At 42.2% G+C, this 21,323-nt stretch overlaps 1 protein-coding gene across 5 annotated transcripts in view; it reads right to left on the bottom strand.

Annotated features, from left to right (window-relative positions):
* Nucleotides 1-11,422: 11,422 nt before the first annotated feature.
* The window catches only part of LOC132823253 (fibroblast growth factor 1-like), a 28,645-nt gene continuing 18,744 nt past the window's right edge, over nt 11,423-21,323 (bottom strand). For all 5 annotated transcript variants that reach the window (XM_060836899.1, XM_060836901.1, XM_060836902.1 and 2 more), the window contains one exon: nt 11,423-12,696. In XM_060836899.1, coding sequence (XP_060692882.1) covers nt 12,502-12,696 — 195 coding nt within the window. In that variant the 3' untranslated portion in view covers nt 11,423-12,501. The remainder of the gene's footprint in view (nt 12,697-21,323) is intronic.

Below are 21,323 nucleotides of genomic sequence, written 5' to 3'. Positions count from 1 at the left end.
TTAAGACAGAGGCCCACAGCTCACAGATTGCTATTACATTAGGTGACATCTAAATGACAGCAGTTGAAAGAAGCGGAAGACCAGAATCTCCAAATTGTAAAGTATAGACCTTGACCAGACGTGTAAATATATGATTGTCAATGTATGGGCAGCTCACTGAAACCACAGAGGCTGTCAGTGCTGACACATGCTTGCCAAATTACTTTACTGTGGTAGTGACAGGGCTCAAATTTCTGTCCTCCTTAAACAGTAATCCAGAAGGAAGTAATACCATGTCAGTTTACAGCTAATGACTCCCTTCCTGCTCTCACTGTACCCTGGGGCCTGCAGGCTTCCTGAAGCACTTTGCAATAGCTTAACCCTTTCATTAACCTGTAGGTGGGTATGAACAAAGGGGCCTCCAGAACAGCAGGAACATTATTTTACTCTTTGGACAGCATTCTGAGAATAAAAACATAAAATAGATGAGCTACAAAAACAAAGCTTGAATTTTGCTGAGATCCAAATGTCCATCTTAGAATGATTTTTCTCAGCTGGTAATATTAGAAACTAGTTTTAGAAAAAAAAACTATACCCTTTTGCACTCGACAATCTTGCATGACATGGCAGGTACAGTTCCATGGATGTGGATGACCCAGTTGCAGTATATTGCGTAATTGTCCATCCTCTTTAAGTGAACCTAGGCTATAGGGTTTGGCACATCAACTGTCTTGTGGGGTATAACACCCAAGTACATGCAGTCCTATTCTTAGGGGTCGCTACATTCATATTCTTTCCAATAGAGATTTGTGGATAGCAATCAGAAAAAGTAACATAGTTTTTAATCTTCCCTCTGGGGGAGATGGTACAGGGTTGAATACACCCATCCTCCTCCCCACTGTTTCAACCCAGGGCACTACTGTGCTGCCAATTATCACACGGTGGATACCAGTCTTGCTTCCGAGTTGCAAGATTGTGGACTCAAGGCTTATATTATGAATAGAGCACAAAACCTGGCCAGATCTTCCAGAGTGTTGCATTGTTAATGGTGTTGTATTGTGGATGAAATGATAAACCAAGGCCGTGTGAAGAATTTTCTCTTGGGTAGACTTTAAAATAATTCCTTGACACTTTTTTGAATAATGTTTTCTCAAGATTCCTGGACAATATTTATCGCTCAAAAGAAATCTTTGTTTTTTTAATCTCTTTCACTACCGAGCTTATCCTATACCTCTTTGTTCTTTCTCCCCATCCCCCCTTTCCAAAGATATAAACTCCATCACATTTCTACCTTCCTCCAGCCTGAAGAAGAGTCATATTCAATTTGAAATGTTAACTCTGTTTATCTCTTCACTAATATTGACAGCTCTTTATGTGCTTATTGCAAATTTGCAGCATTGGCAATATTTTGGCCATACCGGAAACAAATTATTTAGTCATGATCAAGTTCCTGGTTGTGCAAACTTGTTGTGTGGAAATTTGTTGCTATTTTTCTAGCGACAGTGACAGTGCTTCAAAAGTATTTAATTGACTGTAAAGTGACATCAGAAATAATGCACATTGGAGAGAACAGGTAAATGAAGCTTATAGAAACACAGTCTGATGAAGGTCTGCACCAGAACCTGGGTGTTTCCAGGACTTTTGTTTCAGTTTTCTAGCATGATTCTTGAAACTGCTGTTAGCAGGCATGCAAAATCTTCTGTCTGCTTAGGTAATGGAAGTCAACAAGTTAGCACATCCTTCAGACCCAGCAGACAGAGGAATGTCCCACAGAGTTGAACAATAACAGCTTAGACTCAGCTTTAACATAGGAAACCATCTCAAGATATTTTAGGAAACTCATTCACCCCTACGGGGAGGGGTGACTCAAATTATGGTCAAAAGGTCAGTTTTATGGAAGATCTTCAAAGGAAGAGAGGAAAGTGGAGAGACATTGAGGTTTAAGAGAGGAATTATAGAGCTAAAGGGCCTGCATGGCTGAAAGCAAGTTGAAGAGAATAAGGATTCAACAAGAGGCCAGAATTTCAGGAATGCAGATATGTCAGAGAGCTGTAAGTTTGGGGAAGGTGGGATGAGGCCACAGGCAAACTTAAACACACGAAGTTAAATTTTAATTGGTCACAGGAATTCAACTAAATGGCGGAGGTGCATCAGGAGAGAAATTGTGACCACCCCCCTTATGCAGCCCCTACCTGATCTTGGCAGGATGAGGTCCATGTGATTTTTACCTCCTGGGTTTCACCTGCATGTCATCCTTGTCAGCCGTGGTTGCCTTGTCCTACCCTTAGCATGCTTCTTCTCCTTTGGGATGAATTTCTGCTGTGCCCCCTGAACTACCCCCAGAAACCCCTGCTATTGCTGCTCCACATTTTCTGGAGCTGGAAAGCCAAGGATAGGGAAGTCTATCTTCGTTGTGAGGCCCCAGAGGGTATGGCTGCTTGTCCTGACCCCAGAAACTGTGAAGAAACTGTAACATATGGGGCCACTTTGGTCTTTGAATCTGCTTCCCACCAGCTTCCGCAAGCTGTAGAGGCAGAAGGATTCAGGACTGGAGTTAAAATTATAGACAGGGCCTGATAAATGGGTAAGTGACTTGGCCAATTTTAATTCTCCAGGTTCTGCTGTAGATGGTGGAGTTAACATTGCACCTGAGGATAATACTCTGCTTTTCAATTTGAAGTCCAGTTGGAAGAAAGCAAAAGTAAATGGCTTGAAGGCTTCATTTAAATACAGCACTTTCTTATTGTGAGAATTGTATGGTGTAATTCAGAAGGGGTTTAGTGGTTATCAATCCATTTGAAAAGGGGTCCTTCAACTATTGATAATCACTGCACTAACATCGTGATAAGTGATTCCTAGGTTTTAAGCTGTTATAATTTAATCAAAAATTGAGGCCTTTAATGAAGATGTGGCTATGAGTCATTTTACAGTCTGGGTGAAAGAATTAGAAAGGTTCACTGAGTGTTTGGAAAACCTTTTGAAGTGGATGTGATGATATGATCCATACCGAGATGTCCTATTGTATCAGTGAACACTCGAAAGTTGTCTGTGTCTGATACTGATTGTTGTGATGTAAATGGGTATGTTGCTCTTCACCTTTTCTGTAACCCCAACCTAGAGGGAAGGTTTCCTTTAACAGAAGTGACAGCACACAGAGGGGGGAGGCAGGGCAGCACAAAGGGCCTATAGATGCATGGAGTCCCCTCTGTGTACAGCCATTTCCACAGAGCATCATGGAGCCTGAACCTACTTACAGTATTATCGGGTCAAACAAATATTAGCTCCCACCCTCCCATGGAGCAGATTTGACCTTTTGTTTGTCTAACTACAGCTTAGAGATTAGAGCCTGGCCTGAGTCAAAGGCCCAATGAAAAGGGATTTGTACATTTGAAAAGATGTCATTGTCCCCACAAAAACCACAGACATGAGTGAGTTTGAAGGTCTTTCTTACACCCTATTTACTTTGAAGGGACACTGTCTGCTACTCACATGTGGCTCTTCCATCATTAATACCATTCTCTGATCTCTGTAGTCAGGAAAACATTTATTGCCCATCCTAAATGTCTTTAAGGAACTGATGATAAAATACTTTCTTAATTCATAACAATCTGTGTGGCGTCACTACATCTACTGGGATTTCACAGTGAATTAATTACATTGAATTGACATCCAGAAACAGACCAGTCTGCCCAAAGAGTCTTTACTGGTGTTTGAGATCTATGTGAGCATAGATCACACTCTATTTCATCCAATTTCCTAAATGATGTTCATTACTTTTCTTGTCATGAAAACATCAGTGTATGTGGTAGCAGGTTCCATATTCTAATCATTGTCTGGGTGAAGAAGTTTCTCCTAAATTTCCAGTTAGATTTATTGGTGATTATCCTGTACTTATGTACTACAGTTCCTGGATACTGATGATGGCTGAAAGGTTGCCTCTAATAATCAAGCACTGTGGGTTGATCTGCTAACGTGTGATGTGCAATAGTGAAATGAGTCAAACCTAATAACGCCCACAGTGAGCTCAAAACTAATTCCTGACCCAGCTGTGGCTACCCTTGATGCGCAGAAGCCAAACAAATTGAAGGGAAGTTGAAAGGAGAATCTTTTTTGTAATTATTATGTTGTGGGGGAGTCATGCCAGTTCTGACTCTCAGCTCTGGACTTCAGAAGTTAATGGATGCCAGACCCTATCCCATTCTGTGGGCCATTCACTGGGATGCAGGGCCTGTTGCTGCCATGGAATTCTGCCATCTGAGCCTCCACAGACATGAATGAGTTTGAAGGCCTTTCTTACATCCTATTTACTTTGATGGAACACTGTCTGCTGCTTGTTTGTGGCTCTTTCATCAGAAATGCCATTCTCTGATCTCTGTAAAATTGGGAAAATTGGAGATGGAGGAGAATAGTGGTCTCAGGGGCTGGAGAGGGATGGATGGGTGGTTGGAGAAGTAAGAAGCTCGCTACTCAAGTTGAAGAAGACCCTCAATTCAAAAAGCCCAAGCAACAGCAAGACGGAGATGGAATAGCGAGATGTGGACACAGGGAGTGAGAATGCCCTGTGGATGGGTACAGAAGATCCCCCCGACACACACACACACACACACACACACAAACACAAACAGTTAGCAAAAGAGAAGGAATGGTTACCAAAAGCAAGGTAAGCTGCAGGCTTGAGATCCCATGAGGGAACGGGAGAAGCTAAGGACAGGAAAGTCTACCTTCCTGGTGTGTGGAGAAAGTGAGGTCTGCAGATGCTGGAGATCAGAGCTGAAAATGTGTTGCTGGAAAAGCACAGCAGGTCAGGCAGCATCCAAGGAACAGGAGATTCAACGTTTCGGGCATAAGCCTTTTCTTGTGTGTGGCCTAGGGCGTATTGCTGCTTATCCTGACCTCCGAGGGAAAGTGAAGAAACTTAACAAGTTGGGCTATGTCTGTTCTTGAGTCTGCTCCCTACACTTGTCCGTTCAGGCTAGAGTTAAAATTATAGATCGGGCCTGTTTCAAAGTGAGTCAGTCACCAGAAGTAAAAAGCTTCTGTAGTACCTTGAGGAGAACACTGTTGAAGTTTCAGGTATTTGGAGATATTCTGGAAGTGCTGATCCCAGGACGAGATGAACAAATCCCTTTAAAATGTACACATCCATCCCACTGCCATCATACTTTCAATAAAAAAGGCAAGCACTTTCACCATCAGTGACTTACTAGGCATGCAGATTGATGTGTTAGTGAGATATATCAAAAATGAATGTGACACAATCAGCTCTTGTTCTGTGCGAGAGTGTCAGCTGAGATAGATACCACTTCACCTTTTGATTGTTTTTCACTCCATGTCAGTTTTCCAATTGTTATCTCAAAAATAGTTGATTTGAAGTGTGGGCAATATTGAGTTCAGTGATGATGTACTTTGCCATACCCTGCTGGTATTCTGTACAGTGGCTCAGTTACTACTGAGTTGGAAGGTTGTGGGTTCAAGTCCTACTCCAACACATACATCCAAGATGACAGGCTGCTGCAGAACTGAGAAAGTCCTACAATGTTGGAGGTACAGCCTTTCAGATGAAATGTTAAACCGAGGACCTAATTGTCCTGCCACACAGAAGTAAAAGTTCTCATGACCTATTACAAGGATGAGCAGGAGAATTATTTCTGGTTTTATTGCCAGTATTTATTCCTTAACTAAGATCTCAAAAACATGATCTGGTCATTTATCACATTGCACTTTGGGAGATTGCTTCAGCTATAGAGGAAGTGTCTGAGACATAAATGGAGATCCTGCCTACTTTCTCAGGTGAATGTAGATATTAGGAGAAAGTGAGGACTGCAGATGCTGGATTAGAGCCAAGAGTGTGGTGTTGGAAAAGCATAGCTGGTCAGGCAGCATCCGAGGAGCAGAAGAATCGATGTGGAGGAGGGGCTTGAAGGCTGGGTGAGCAAGTTTGCGGATGATACGAAAGTCGGTGGAGTGGTGGACAGTGAAGAAGGATGTGGCAGGTTACAGCGGGATATAGATAAGTTGCAGAGCTGGGCAGAAAGTGGCAAATGGAGTTCAATGTAGCTAAGTGTGAGGTCATTCACTTTGGTAGGAGTAACAAGAAGATGGATTACTGGGCTAATGGTAGGCTACTTGGTAGTGTGGATAAGCAGAGGGATCTTGGTGTCCATGTACACAGATCTCTGAAAGTTGCCATCCAGGTAAATAGTGCTGTGATGAAGGCATATGGCGTACTGGGCTTTATTGGTAGAGGAATTGAGTTCCGGAGTCCTGAGGTCATGTTGCAGTTGTATAAGACTCTGGTGCGGCCTCATCTGGAGTATTGTGTGCAGTTTTGGTCGCCATACTATAGGAAGGATGTGGAAGCATTGGAACGGGTGCGGAGGAGGTTTACCAGGATGTTGCCTGGCATGGTAGGAAGATCGTATGAGGAAAGGCTGAGGCACTTGGGGCTGTTCTCATTGGAGAAAAGAAGGTTTAGGGGAGATTTGATAGAGGTGTACAAGATGATTAGGGGTTTAGATAGGGTTGACAGTGAGAACCTTTTTCCGCTAATGGAGTCAGCTGTTACTAGGGGACACGGCTTTAAATTAAGGGGAGGTTGGTAAAGGTCAGATGTTAGGGGTAGATTCTTTACTCAGCGGTTTGTGAGTTCATGGAATGCCCTGCCAGTAACAGTGGTGGACTCTACATCTTTATGGTCATTCAAGCGGGCATTGAATAAGCATATGGAGGTTATTGGGCTAGTGTAGCTTAGGTAGGCTTCGGTCGGTGCAACATCGAGGGCCGAAGGGCCTGTACTGTGCTGTATTTTTCTATGTTCTATGTTCTATGTTTCGAGCATAAGCTCTTCATCAGGAATGTAGACATTCTCAAACTTTCAAACAATTTTATTTAATTTGATTTATTGTCACATGAACCTAAGTACAGTTAAAAGTTTTGTTTTGCATGCAGTACAGGCAGATCATAACATGCACAACGATCACAGGGTGATTGAACAGAGTGAGGAATTCAAAGTTATGGCAGCAAAGAAGGTGTACAGAAGGCAAGATCAACATTAGATTTGAAATTTGAGACGCTCATTCAGGTGTCCAATGACAGTGGGGAAGAAGCCGTTCTTGAACCTGCTGGTACATGGGTTTAAGCTTTTGTATCTTCTGCTAGATGGAAGAGATTGCAAGAGATTATAACGGGTGGGAGGGGTCTTTGATGATGTTGCTGTCTTTCCGTGGCAACAAGATGTGTAGATGGAATCAATGGACGGAAAGTTGGATTGCATGAGAGACTGGGCTGTGTTCACAACTTTCAGTAGTTTCGTATGGTCAACATCTTTAAAACAGCTTATGTGATCATTATCGCATTGCTATTTGTAAGTGCTTGCTGTGTGAAAATTGCTTGCAAATTTCCTACATTACAGTAGCAACTGCATTTTGAAACTACCTTATTGACTCTACAATGTTTTAGGCTGTAGATCATGCAAGGGACCAAGAAAATTTAAGCTATTTATTTTATTATTACTGATTCGGTAATATCAGTATATGTTGATATAATTAATTTAAATATTGCCACAACATACTTTTCAGCAGCATTGTCAAACAATCCATTCTTAGCTATTTTTAATTCTGGAAAAGATACTTACTTCCACTTCTGTGAAACCGTGAAGTGATGTTGGAATTAAGCCTTACTTAGTGGTCTGATGTATGTGCTTGTTCTATTGACCCATGTGTGACTGACAGAGCTCAGCAACACAGGAACACCTGCAGATATAATGATCTCAAACTGTCATGTAGGTAGCAAGGAAGAAAGACAAAGTGAGGGGCAATTTCCAGTGATTACCAGTTGCAGCCGGATGGTCTCATTTTCAACAGAAGTATTTTAAAAAGTTTTAAGGCTGAGTTTTACAATCACATAATTAACCAGTGATCGCTCAGTATTGGGTTCGAACCTTTTATTTGTTAATGCATCATCAGAAAATGATGACTTTATGATTAATTTTAAAGGCCTTAAGCAAGAACAGGGGGAGGCAGAGGGCTGCATGGTGAATTATAAAAATAAACCATCAAATGTCATGGGACGCATAACTCAAGTGTGTTGAAGTCATGAGTACTTTATTTTCCATAAATCACCAGGTCCCAAAGCCATTTCTGCTTATAATAACAGAGTCTTAGTAACAAATATGTTTTCAAGATAATTTCTGTTTTTGGTCAAAAGAAAATGGGATTGCCTAGTTGGTTTCTCTTCTAAAGCAGACAAAGGATGTCAAAGTAATATCAATGTCAAAATAGACTAAGGACGGTATGAGGTTTGATTTGTGCTGGGTTAACTAATATCAGACAAATGCTATTCGGGACTCTATGAGTGACCTTGGCTTAGGATGGTCTTCACAGTAGGTTCTGCAATCTGTGCTGCAGCTCATTGGCATGCCACTGGGTGACCACATTGGCACCTGCATGATGGAATGTGAGGGCCCCTTCCATGTTGCACCTTTCAATTGAGCTCACTTGCTTGTAATAGTCCCCCATTATTGAGTAGTGTGCTGACCTTGAAATGGCTGCAGCACTAAAAGAAAAATTCAGTACTGGTTGGATCATATCCCAAAAATGTGCTCATGGAGGATCATTTATAATAGGTGAATTTCCTAATGAACATTTAACTTGCTTGAGCAAGTTTGCTGTGTTGTTTTTAAAGTAGGAAAAAGTGAGGACTGCAGATGGTGGAGATCAGAATCAAGAAGTGTGGCACTGGAAAAGCACAACCATTCAGTCAGCATCCAAGGAGCAGGAAAGTCAATGTTTCAAGCATAAGCTCTTCATCAGGAATGATGAGTCTCTTGCTCGTTGGATGCTGCCTGACCAGCTGTGCTTTTCCAGCACCACACCTTTCGATTGTGTTGCTTTTAAAGTCTGGTCCCATTAGCAGAGGTCTGTAGACAGGAAATGGGTTGTAATAGAGAATGTATATTGAGTTGGCAAAACAGATGGAAGAGTTTACAGATGACACAAATGTAGGTGGAGGGACAGGTGGTAATGAGGAATCAGGAAGTCTGCAGAAGGGGTGACATGATGGCACAGTGCTTAGCACTGTTGCCTCATAGAGCCAGGAACTTGGGTTCAATTTAGCCTCAGGCGATTGACTGTGTGGAGTTTGCACATTCTCCCCCTGTCTGTGTGGATTTCCTTTGGGTTCTCTGATTTCCTCCAACAGACCAAAAGATGTGCAGGTTAGGTGGAGTGGCCATGTTAATTTCCCATAATGTCCAGGGATGTACAGATGAAGTGGGTTAGCCATGGTAAATGTGGGGTTACAGGGATGGACTGGATCTGGATGGGATGCTCTTCAGAGAGTCAGTGCAGTCGATGGACTAAATGGTCTTCATCTGCACTGTAGGGATTCTATTATTTGGACAGGCTAGGAGAGTGGGCAAAGAAGTGGCAGATAGAACACAATGTGGGCAAATATGAGGTGATGCACATTGGTAGGAAGAATAGTTAAAGAAAGGATTTGGAAATCTGAAGCACAAAGGTACTTAGGTGTCCTACTTCAGGATTCACTTTAGGTCAATATGTAAGTTCATAGAATCATAACAGGCCATTCAGCCTGCACCAAACCTCTGAACAGCATCCTTCCCACACCCACCATATCCTTGCAACCCTGTAGTTCCCATGAATAATCCACCTAGCCTCCATATCCATGGACTCTATGGGCAATTCAGCATGGCCAATCTAATCTGCACATCTGTAGACTGTGGAAAGAAACTGGACCACCCAGAGGAAACCCATGCAGGCAGGGGGAGAATGTACAAACTCCATATAGACAGTCACCCAAGGGTGGAATTGAACTCAGGTCCCTGATGCTGTGAAATAGCAATGCTAACCACTGAGCTACTGAGCCACCATGCCACCCTGTTGACAGCAAGAAAGGCAAATGTTAGCATTCATTTCAAAAGGGTTAGACTACGGGAGCAGAGACATATTACTATTGACGCTGTATAAGACTCTGGTCAGATGGGATTTGGAATATTGTGAGCAGTTTTGGGCCCCGTATCTGAGGAAAGATGTGCTGGTCTTGAAGGGGTCCACAGGAGGTTTACAAGAATTATCCCAGGGATGAAGGGCTTGTTATATGAGGAATATTTGAGGAGTCTGGGTCTATACTTGATGGTGTTTAGAAGGATGAGGAGAGAGTTAACTGAAACTTGTAGAATACTGTGAGGTCTGGATAGAGTGAGCACTAGTCGGACAGACTAGGACCTGAGGGCATAGCCTCAGAGTGAAGAGATGACCCTTTAAAACTGATCTCAGGAGGAATTTCTTCAGCTCGAGGATAGCGAATCTGTGGAACTCATTGCTGCAGAAGGCTGTGGAGGCCATTTAAGACAGAGATAGATTCTTAATTAGTAGGGGATCAACGGTTATGGGGGGGAAAGCAGGAAAATGGGGTTGAGAAACATATCAGCCATAATTGAATGGTGGAGCAGACTCATTGGGCTGAATGGCTTAATTATGCTCCTATATCTTACAGTCCTATGATTGAAAAAGAGTGAATGATAGTTACCAAGCGAGGAAGAACTTGCATTTTAAGAAGCGCCGTTCATATCTACAAAATGGTCCAAATCACTTTATAGTCAAAAGGAGTTTATGCAGACTGATAAATGTTTGGCTCTGTTCAAAAAAGCAAGTACAGGCCAGTCAGTTTAATCTCGGTGATTGATGCACTTTTCAAAATGATAAGCCAGGACCAAGTTAAGTCAACAAATGGAGGCTACTTTTTAAAGACTGGCTAGGACAAATTTTGGTTAACTAACTTGCTGGAGGTTTTGACGAGAGAATAGAAAGGGTTCATGAGGATATAATGCTGTTGATGCAGAGTACATGGACTTCCAAATGGCATTTGATAAATTATGTATGAGAAACATCTGGACATGGATAATTAATGGGCTTGGTGACAGCTAACTGACAATAATACTCAATTTTTGGGGGTTGTAGGCTGGTTTATATAGGATGCTACATGTTTAAGTGCTAGAACCCTGCCCTTTCTGATATATTAGTGACTTGAATCTTAGTGTGTGGGGCACACTTTCAAAATTCTGGGACTATTCTAAACTTAGAAATGTTGTGAACTGAGGAGGAGGATAGCGTAGAACTTCATAAGGCCATAGATTGGTCCAATTGATGGACAAGTATCAGAGGTGTCGGAGGTGATTCACTTTGGGGGAGAGAGCTTATTATTGTCACTAAATTAGCACTCAATTCACTCTGCATTTGTGATACTCCAATCACTTTTTCATATTATTTATTACATCTATGACTCTATAACTTTGGACACATTAAGGCTATAAAGTGGAAACCGATATCTACCGATTTTACTATTTTTGTTACTGATGGAACAAATTAATAGTTACAATGTACAGAAAACACAGTAAGCGGAATTCTATGCATTAATATGTCACTGTGGGCTGGTTGCTTGAAGCGGGTGACATTTAAAACAAATTGCTGATGTATCATGCTTTAATACTCAAATATGAGGATAGATTTTCCCCTGAGTTCTCACTCAAAACAAGCTCTCAGGCCTATCATGCTCATTGGCAGTCTTCCTGAACTTTTTCTAAACCTAATTTGTGGTAAGGCAAGGGTTAACAACTCTCCAGGACTGTGATGGAAATTCCAGAAATTAAAGAGTCACCGTTGTCTCAAGTAACCCTGGGAAAAAATAAAGTCATAAAGGCATTTTTTTTTCCATTTTTTTTCATTTATTAGTTACAAGGACAAAGAAATGGCTGTTTGACTGGGTGGGGTCGTTGGAAAAGTGAGATCATGTGATGAAACCTCCAAGCATATACAAATCAAAGTTGACAACTTAAGGGACACCAAGAACCTCAATGTAGATGAGGATGCAGAAAAGCTACTCTCTCATATCCGCTGTAGAAAGTATCAATGACTGACCCAGATACTCAACATAAATGCCACACAAATGCCCACCACTGAAAAGGCAAATGCTAACAATAAACTGAAAGTTCCCAGTTCTTTTTCTGGTCTGCTTGGCTCAGCTAGGGAGACACAGTTGTCCTCTCTCAGTGGCTTAGGCTAGTACAGAAAAGATCCACAACATTGCTTCCAATCTCTATGCTGCCACTAAATGTCATATGTGTGTGTGTGTGTGTGTGTGTGTGTGTGTGGTGTGTGCGCCCGCGCGCGTGCTCACACTGTCCAGAAAGGCCAGTACTTGCTTGGTTCTGGTGACGTTAGCTCTCTAGGCTCTGATGTGATGGATGGTAACATGAAGGTCAGAAAGCACATTGGTCCTCAAGAGTGATTGCCCTTGCCCTGGGTAGAATCAACGCTCTCAAGATTGAAAAAGTTAGAATAGAGATGAAAATGAAGGAAATAAAAACATTACAGGTCCCACTACCATATTCTGTCATTATCCCCAGAGACACATTGACCCGCAACTACCGAATCTATGTGGAGCATTTTTGTACATTCAGACGCTGCTTCATTCAGGAGACTGTTTAATGCTGCAGATATACATTTAGTCACTTGTAACTTGCATGGGAAGGAACAGGATAGCTTTCTGTCCAACATTAGTTTTTGGTCCTGGTTTGGCATTTCCGTTCTTTCGAATGGCGACGTACCAGTTCCTTTCCATATACTCCTTTGACTTGTAAGTGTTATAACCATTCTCCTCCAATGTTTCGAGGAAGAGACATTCATCTGTCAGGGTCAGCTGTACAGGAAACAGAAGGAGGAGAAACAATTAACAATGAAAAGAGCTCCCCCCAATGGTTTAGTAGGTAATGACACTGTGCTTGAGTGTCACAGGTGGGAAGATCCCAGTTTGAAGTCATGAACCTAGCACCATTTAAGTTAACAGAAAGAGATGGTGAGAAGTCTCACAGGCCAGCACAAAGAATGGTTCACTCAGTGCTTCTGAAGTGTTGCAAACAATTCAGATATTTTTGTCTTTTGTATGTGCGCTGGATTCTGCTCTCACTGGGGTCAGGGACATTTATGGAGCTTGCTCATCACACCTTTTGTTTAACTGTCCATCACCATTCATGACTGGATTTGACAGCACTGTGGAGCCTTGTTTTGATTTGTCGTTTGGTGTGCTGCACTTATTGCTTGGCATGCCCATGTTGTGACTTTGCCAGTTTGGCACCACCTTTTTGACTACATCTTGTAATGCCCCTTGCATGATTATCTGCATTCCTCGTGAGGTTATAGGTTGTAGATGAGTGCAATTTTGCAGCTGCAGATGGTCAACAATATCTTAACTGCTCTCTTTGTTCTGAATTGATCCCGTTTATCACACAAACATAATAGGAGCTGTCCCCACTGTGCAACTAGGACTCAGGACTCCACAGGAGCAGTTATAGTAATCATTCCAGAACGCAATAATCATCCTAATCTAAAAGGATTGTAAATTGTAATTTCCATCACATCCAATGGGATGCCACCACCAGACACACATTCCCTCCCCCTGCCTTGTCATCCTTCCATAGGGACCTTTCCATCTGAAGACAGACTGTTTCCAATGGTCAGTATCCAGAGACCATAGCTTAAGGTGATTGACAAAGTGGTTACAGTAGTGTTTAGGATTTGGAATGCATTGCCTCATAGGTGGCAGATTCAAATCCAATGCTCACCTTCAAAAGGCTATCAGATAAATATTTGAAGGATAAGGAAGTGAAGGGGAATGGCAAAGAGCCAGGGAGTGAAACTAACTGAAATAAAAATAAAAAATTCTGGTGAAACTCAGCAGGTCTGGAAGCATCCGTGGGAAGAAAGCAGAATTAATGTTTCGATTCTGATGATTCTTCATCAGAACTGATAACAGTTAGGAAATCTAGTATTTATACTGAAGACAAGGTTGGTTGGGGAGCAGAAGTGAACAAACAGGTGGATATGGAGCCCAGAGACAGAGAGGGAGAGACAGAAGAAGAGGTAGGTAAACAAGGGGATTGTAGATAGCAGGCCAGGACAGAAAATAAGCTGAATAAGTGATCATGAGAACTGAGAGTGTCAGAGAATGGATAGTCTATGCTGAAAGCAAACCATGTAATGGATAACAGACCTGAGAATGGGTGACAATCAGTTGAGTGTGCTAAAAGCAACCCACGTCATAACAGGACTGGGTGTAGGGTGGGGACAAAGAAGGATGGAAACAGCCTCTAACGATGTTGAGTTCCAGAGGCTTCTGGGTGCACATGTGGAAAATAAGATTCTGTTCTTCCAGCTTGCGCTGAGACTCACTGGAACACTGCAATGGAATGGCATTAGAAATGTTAGCATGGAAACAAGGTGGTGTGTTGAAGATGCAGGCAGCTTGGGGTCATTTTTACAGATAGAACATAAGTGTTCTGCAATGTGGTTGACCAGTCTGCATTCTGTTTCCTCAATGTAATGAAGGCCAAAATGTTAGCAGCGAATATAGAAGGGTAGATTGAGTGAAATGCAGGTAAATCACTGCTTCACCTGGAAGAGGTGTCCTGGGCCAGGGATACTGAGGAGGGAGGAGGTAATTGGGTAGGTGTTACACCTTCTATAACTGCATGGGAATGTGCCATGGGGGGTGTGGGAAGGTTTTGGAAATGGAGAAGGAGTGGACCAGTGTGTTTCAGATGGAACGGTCCCTATGGAAGGATGACAAGGCAGGGGGGAATGTGTCTGGAGGTGGCATCCCACTGGATGTGATGGAAATGACAATTTACAATCCTTTGGATGTGGAGGTTGGTGGGTGGGACATGAGAACTCAAGAGACTTTATGGTTATTGTGGGAGGGAAGGGAAGGGGCAAGATCAGAAGTGTGGGACGTGGGTCCAACATAGCTGAGGGCTCTGTTGACTGTAGTAGCGGCGAATCCTTGGTTGAGGAAGTAGGTGGACGTTTCTGATTGCCACTTTCTGCAGGGGCTTTGTCGGAACAGATACGATGGAGACAGAGAAACACAGAGAATGGGATTGAGTCCTTACAGGAAGCATGATGTGGGGATGCATAGTCTAAGTTCCTGTGGGAGTCAGTGGGTTTGTGATGAATACCGATGGCCAATCCATCCCCAGAAATGGAAACAGAGGTGTCAAGGAAAAGACGGGAGGAGTTGGAGATGGACCAGGTGAAGTTGAGGGCAGGGTGAAAATTGGAAGACAAATTGATAAACATTTCTAGCACTTATATCCTCGAGAAAGAGTTTAGTTGAGGGATCCGAGTAGGATTGGCACATGGAATTTTCCATGTATCCCACAAAAAGAAAGGTCTAACTAGGACTCATGTGAGGACCCATGTCCCCACCTTTGACCTGAAGAAAACAAAGGAGTTAAAGGAGTAGTTTTTCAAAGTGAAGGTGAACTCAGTCAAGCAGAGAAGGGTGGTTAGGGATGTTTCAGGCCTATCCTGAGTCTATCCTGATGGAGGATGGACATGTATAGCGATTGTAGAAGACATGGTGAAGAGGAGGTGGCTGGAGCCCGTGAACTGGAATTTCGAGACTGTCTTAAAGAGTCACAAGAATTGCGGATGTAAGTGGGGAGGGACTGGACAAGGAGAGAAAAAAATCAATTCAAGAAACTAACTGCATAGTTCTTCAATGACAGGCTGCAAACTCAATGGGCCTAATCACTTCCTTCCTGTTGTACTATGTTATGATGAGGGCTATGTGGTAGTGGCAATGTCACAGTAGTTCAGTGGTTAGCACTGCCACCTTACAGTGCCAGGGACCTGAGTTTGATTCCACCCTTGGGTGACTGTCTGTGTGGAGTTTGCACACTCTTGCTGTGTCTGTCTGGGTTTCCTCCGGGTGCTCCATTTTCCTCCTACAGTCAAAAGATATGCAGGTTAGGTGAATTGATCAAAGGAGATGCAGGGTAACAATGATAGGGTAGGGAGGTGGGTCTGGGTGGGATGCTTTTCAGAGGGTCGGTATGGACTCAATGAGCCAAATGGCTGCTTCTACCTCTGGCCAGAATGATTGGGTTCAAGATCCACCTGGCCCAGAAGTGTGTCGTGACATGTCTGAATGGGCTGATGAAAATAATGAGGAAGCAATGATTCTAGGCTGTCCAACGTCCAGTACAATGTCATTTAAGTGTAGTCAATATTGTAGTACATGAGACAATAAAAATTTGAATTGGGCTGTTCACACTATTAGTCCTGTTTCATAGAGTCACAGAGACAGAGATGTACAGCATGAAACAGACCTTTCGGTCCAACTTGTCCATGCTAACCAGATATCCTAATCTAATCTAGTCCCATTTGCCAACACTTGGCCCATATCCCTCTAAACCCTTCCTATTCATATACCCATCCAGACGCCTTTTAAATGTTGTGATTGTACCAGCCTCCACCTCTTCCTCTGGCAGGTTATTTTATACACGCACCACTCTCTGTGTGAAAATGTTCACTCTTAGGTTTCTTTTATATCTTTCTCCTCTCACCCTAAACCTATGCCCTCTGGTTCTGGACTCCCCGACCCCAGGAAAAAGACCTGGCCTGTTTATCCTATCCATGCCCCTCATGATTTTGTAAACCTCTGTAAGGTCACCCCTCAGCCTCTGATGCTCCAGGGAAAACAGCCCCAGCCTATTCAGCCTCTCCGTATAGCTCAAATCCTCCAGCCCTGCCAACAACCTGTAAATCTTTTCTGAGCCCTTTCAAGTTTCTTAACATTCTTCCAATAGGAGGAAGACCAGAATTGCACACAACATTTCTATATGCCTAACCAATGTCTTGTACAGCCACAACATGACCTCTCAATTCCTATACCCAATATTCTGACTGATAAAGGACCACATACAAACACCATCTTCACTATCCTATCTACCTGCCACTCCACTTTCAAGGAACAATGAATCGGCACTCCAAGGCCTCTCTGTTTAACAACACTCCCCCGGACCTTACCAGTAAGTGTATAGGTATTGCCCTGATTTGCCTTTCCAATATACAACACCTTACATTTATCTAAATTAAACTCTCCTATTAGACTGTAACTGATTTGTATCTCAATACAACCCTGCTCAACTTGATTTCATTTCCTTTTACACCCATTGATGATAAAACTTTTAACAGCATTTTGAAACTTTCTATTGACCTAGCCTGAAGAGTTTTTTTTATTTTATAGAGTCATAGAGATGTATAACATGGAAACAGACCCATTGGTCCAATCTGTCCATGCCGACCAGATATCCCAACCCAATCTAGTCCCACCTACCAGTACCCGGCCCATATCCCTCCAAACCCTTCCTATTCATATAGCCTAACCAATGTCCTGTAAAGCCACAGCATGACCTCCCAAGTCCTGTACTCAATACTCTGTCCAATAAAGGAAAGCATACCAAACACCCTTCTTCACTGTCCTAGTACCCATTCCAATTTTCTCTGGGGAAGGTGGTGGTGGTGGGCTGCTTTCTTGAACAACTGCAGTCTGAGATAGAGTACACCCATTGCGATGTTAGGAAGGGTGTTCCAGGATTTTGACTTAGTGACAGTGAAGGAATAAAGATATAGTTCCAAATCAGGACAGTGTGTAATTTGGAGGGGAATGTTTTGAGGCTAAGAGTTTCAGACTTTCACAACCCTTTGTACAAGGACAGGGTGTCTTGGTATTGACCTGCAAGTGTATCATTCTAATAATAAGGCTTATGCTCCTGTGTTCTGGAAATTGTTTTTCTCTACCTACCCTGCCAAACTCTAAATCTCTTAAATTTTCAACAACTCATCAGCTCACTCCTTATTTGTATATTTAAGGGAATACAATACCCACTCTATATGACCTGCCATCACAATTTACTGCTGTTAATACCAGTATCATTCTGCTTGTTGGTGTGGGGTCAGATCCTCTCAGTCAGAGCTACAGCTGGTTTCCAATTGCCTTCAATACCCTTGGGCTAGGGAGGGAAGGAAAAAGCAGCCAGGGTTCTTGTTCACGAATATCACCGTGATCCTGTTTGTGTCTGGGCTGGCGTGAAAGATGAGGGCAGATGAACCTAAAGGTGACATTCCCTCTCACAGTTAAATGACCTGCCAGAGATCATCAATGGGATTCAGATAATAATTCCTTCAAAGAGGTGATGAAGCAATTGCCATCAGCTATAGAATTGTAGTGCAGCATGTCTCTGCGTTGCTGGCAGGGGCAAGGAAAAGTTTAAGGGAAAGAAAATATCAAAAAGTAACAAAGTGGTTTTATTCTGAAGCACATGGCTTAGTGAGAGAAATGGAAGTGTAGAAGGGGGCTAACATTGGGAGATTGGAGTTATATTGAGCTTCTTATAATCTCAGAACCTCCCAAAGCAATTTACAGTCAATAACATTTGACATGCACAGTCATTACATAGGAGGGTATGCACAAAGCCAGTCTTAACAAACTGTGAATGAGTGACTAGTTAAATCTGTTTGGCAGACTCTGGTTGAAGAAGAATATTGATTGTGGCATCAGATGCCACCCCTTGATTGTTTCTAAGAAATTATTTACATATAAGTGCGTGGGCAAACATCTTATTACTTTTCCCAAAGGTTGGGAGCACTATTCACAGAATACTCCTTCATTTGGAATTATGACTTAGGAACAGAATATCATGAATGGAGTCAAGCTGACCCTCAGAACATACACATTACATTCTGTGATATTAGGAAGAAGGATATTTATCTATACATTATATCCATTTGAGATGACACCTATTTATTTGAACTTGTGTTAAAATAGTAGAGGAAATTTTATATGAATCAATTAATGCAGTTATTACTGATATCAATTCTGGTTGCTTTGTTGGAGCAACATGCGCATAATCTTTCTTAAATTACAAAGTACTATTTTCAGGAAAATGGGAAGAGTAGGCCATTAGTCCTGCCAATCTGTCCCACTATTCAATTTGATCACTGAACTTTGGATTTAACTTTATCAATCTGCCTTGGATCCATAAAACTTCATTTCTTGCCTGACAAGAACACCTACAGTAAATACCAAATATACATTGGTAATATGTAATGGTCATGTATCAAAAATATTCGGCTTTCCCAGTCTTGTCACCTTGCAATTTCATGAACACAGTTACACGTAGGAAATATCACACTTATTGAGAATATTTTAGTTGCTATTCTTGTGACAAAAGTGAATGACCTCATGCTCCCCCCATTATATTCCATCTGCCACCTGGTTGTTGACTCAATTTAAGCTATATCGCTTTACTCCTCCCAGTCCCAGAAGCAGCTATTTATGATGCTATTCTTTTTGGTGTTAACATGCTCAAACCATCACTGTACCATTATATGTGACCTGAGAATGTAATGGCTTCATACTTCATCTTTTCCCAGAATCACTTGAAAGATGAATTGCAACTAGAAGCATGCTACTCAGTTGCAACCTGATTCCTGATGCCTGAAACATCGATTATTCTGCTCCTCGGATGCTGCCTGACCTGCTGTGCTCTTCCAGCACCACACTCTCGACTCTAATCTCCAGCATCCGCATCCTCACTTTCATCCTGAAATCTGATAGTGTTATATTAACCCAGACACTGATATCATGGAAGGCTATCATCATAGAACCTCTACAGTGTGGAAGCAGGCCATTCAATCCATCAAGTGCACACTAACCCTGTGAAGATCTCATTTCCCAAGGCTAATCCACCTAACCTGCACATTCCTGGACACTATTGACAATTCAGCATGGCCAATCCACCTAACCTGCACATCTTTGGACTGTGGGAGAAAACCCATGTAGACGTGGGGAGAATGTGCAAACTCCACATCGCCTGCTCCCTGGCACTGTGAGGCAGCAGTACTAACCATTGAGTCATCAAGCCACCCCTGATGTACCTATAAAGATCAAATTTGCATAAATTATCTAGCTGTAATAAACACCTGTGGGATTCTACAATACCATGATATACACACTTAATTTCTTATGTTGTGAAGGATAACAGAAACATTGCTGTGTCAGGTACCCTTACGGAGACTAAATTCTGATAATGACTAATAAGTGCTGATTAAAACTGCATTTAATTTAGAATTATTACATTTCTGTCAAATGCACCTCCACTTTGCTTCAGAAACCGCTGACTTACTGACTTCCAATGCTATAACATTGTTTAACTCTGTGCCTCAACTCAAATCCTCACCCATGTCTTTCTTCATCTCTAGACTTGGCTATTATAATGCACTTCTGGTTGACTTCCCATCTTCTACCTTGCTTCACCTTGACATCATTCAAAATGCTCCAGCATATTTCTTAACCATTTGTCTTGTTTCCATACTCCTCAGCTTACTGCCTACACTAGCTCTAGGCTTGGAAACACACCTTCAAAATCTTATCCTCGGGTTTCGAATCTTTCCATGCTCTCAATCTTCCTCACACTGTTACCTTACCCAGTTGTACACCTACCAGGATCCTGAGCTTATCCAACTCTGGCCTGTTGGGTAAGCAAGGGGGTATGAAAGGTGCACAGAAATTTGAATAGAGGTTCCAAACATATAATTCCTGATGAAGGGCTTATGCCCGAAACGTCGAATCTCCTGTTCCTTGGATGCTGCCTGACCTGCTGCGCTTTTCCAGCAACTCATTTTCAGCTCCCTTCCAAACATATGGACATGATCTTATTAAACAGCAGAGTGAGCTTGAGGGACTGAAAGACCTCTAGCTTCTGGATCATATGTTCTTACAATCTCCAATCTTAATCATTACAATGTTGATGACCTTCACATAAATAAGTCTATACTTTGGAATTTCCCCCTTAACTTTCTCCATCTCACTCTTCTCCTTAAAGATGTTCCTTCAAAACTTACTATTTGAATAAACCTTTAAGTCATCTGCCTGAATATTTCCTTTGGTGTCAATTCAGTTCAATAACACCTCACTGACTAAATACTCTATATCAATACAAATTGCTGTTGTGATGAACTTCATTATTGTCTCTGTTTTCTGCACCAAATGGACATGATTTCTCTCTGCACTTTGACATTATGGCTCATAGCTGGGCAAGGGCTGGGGTATAGATATAGGAACAGAGGCAGTATTCAGTCACTTAGTCTGATTTGTATCTGAACTCCAGTTAGATTATTTCACTCTGCAATTCTCAGTACATTTGCCTAACAAAAGCAAATCATTATAAGTCATAAAGTTGTACAGATCAGGAAGCTGAGTTAACTAAGGTAGGACAAACAGTTTGTGCCTGGATGATGTTGTTATTACCTGGGAGTTTCTGTTCTTGAAAGCTATCAAACAGTCTCTATAAGATTAATATTGTGTTTGACAGTGATATGTTTTCTGGAGTTCCTCATGAAGGCACAACATAAACCATAATTTTAACCCTCCCCTGCCTGGCAGAAAAGATAGTGATCATGGGGTGAATGGAGCAGTTAAAG

This window comes from Hemiscyllium ocellatum, chromosome 16, assembly GCF_020745735.1.
Source record: "Hemiscyllium ocellatum isolate sHemOce1 chromosome 16, sHemOce1.pat.X.cur, whole genome shotgun sequence".
Classification (NCBI taxonomy): Eukaryota; Metazoa; Chordata; class Chondrichthyes; order Orectolobiformes; family Hemiscylliidae; genus Hemiscyllium; species Hemiscyllium ocellatum.
The sequence above is the reverse complement of the archived record's forward strand: the minus strand, read 5'-3'. Positions and strand labels throughout refer to the sequence as shown.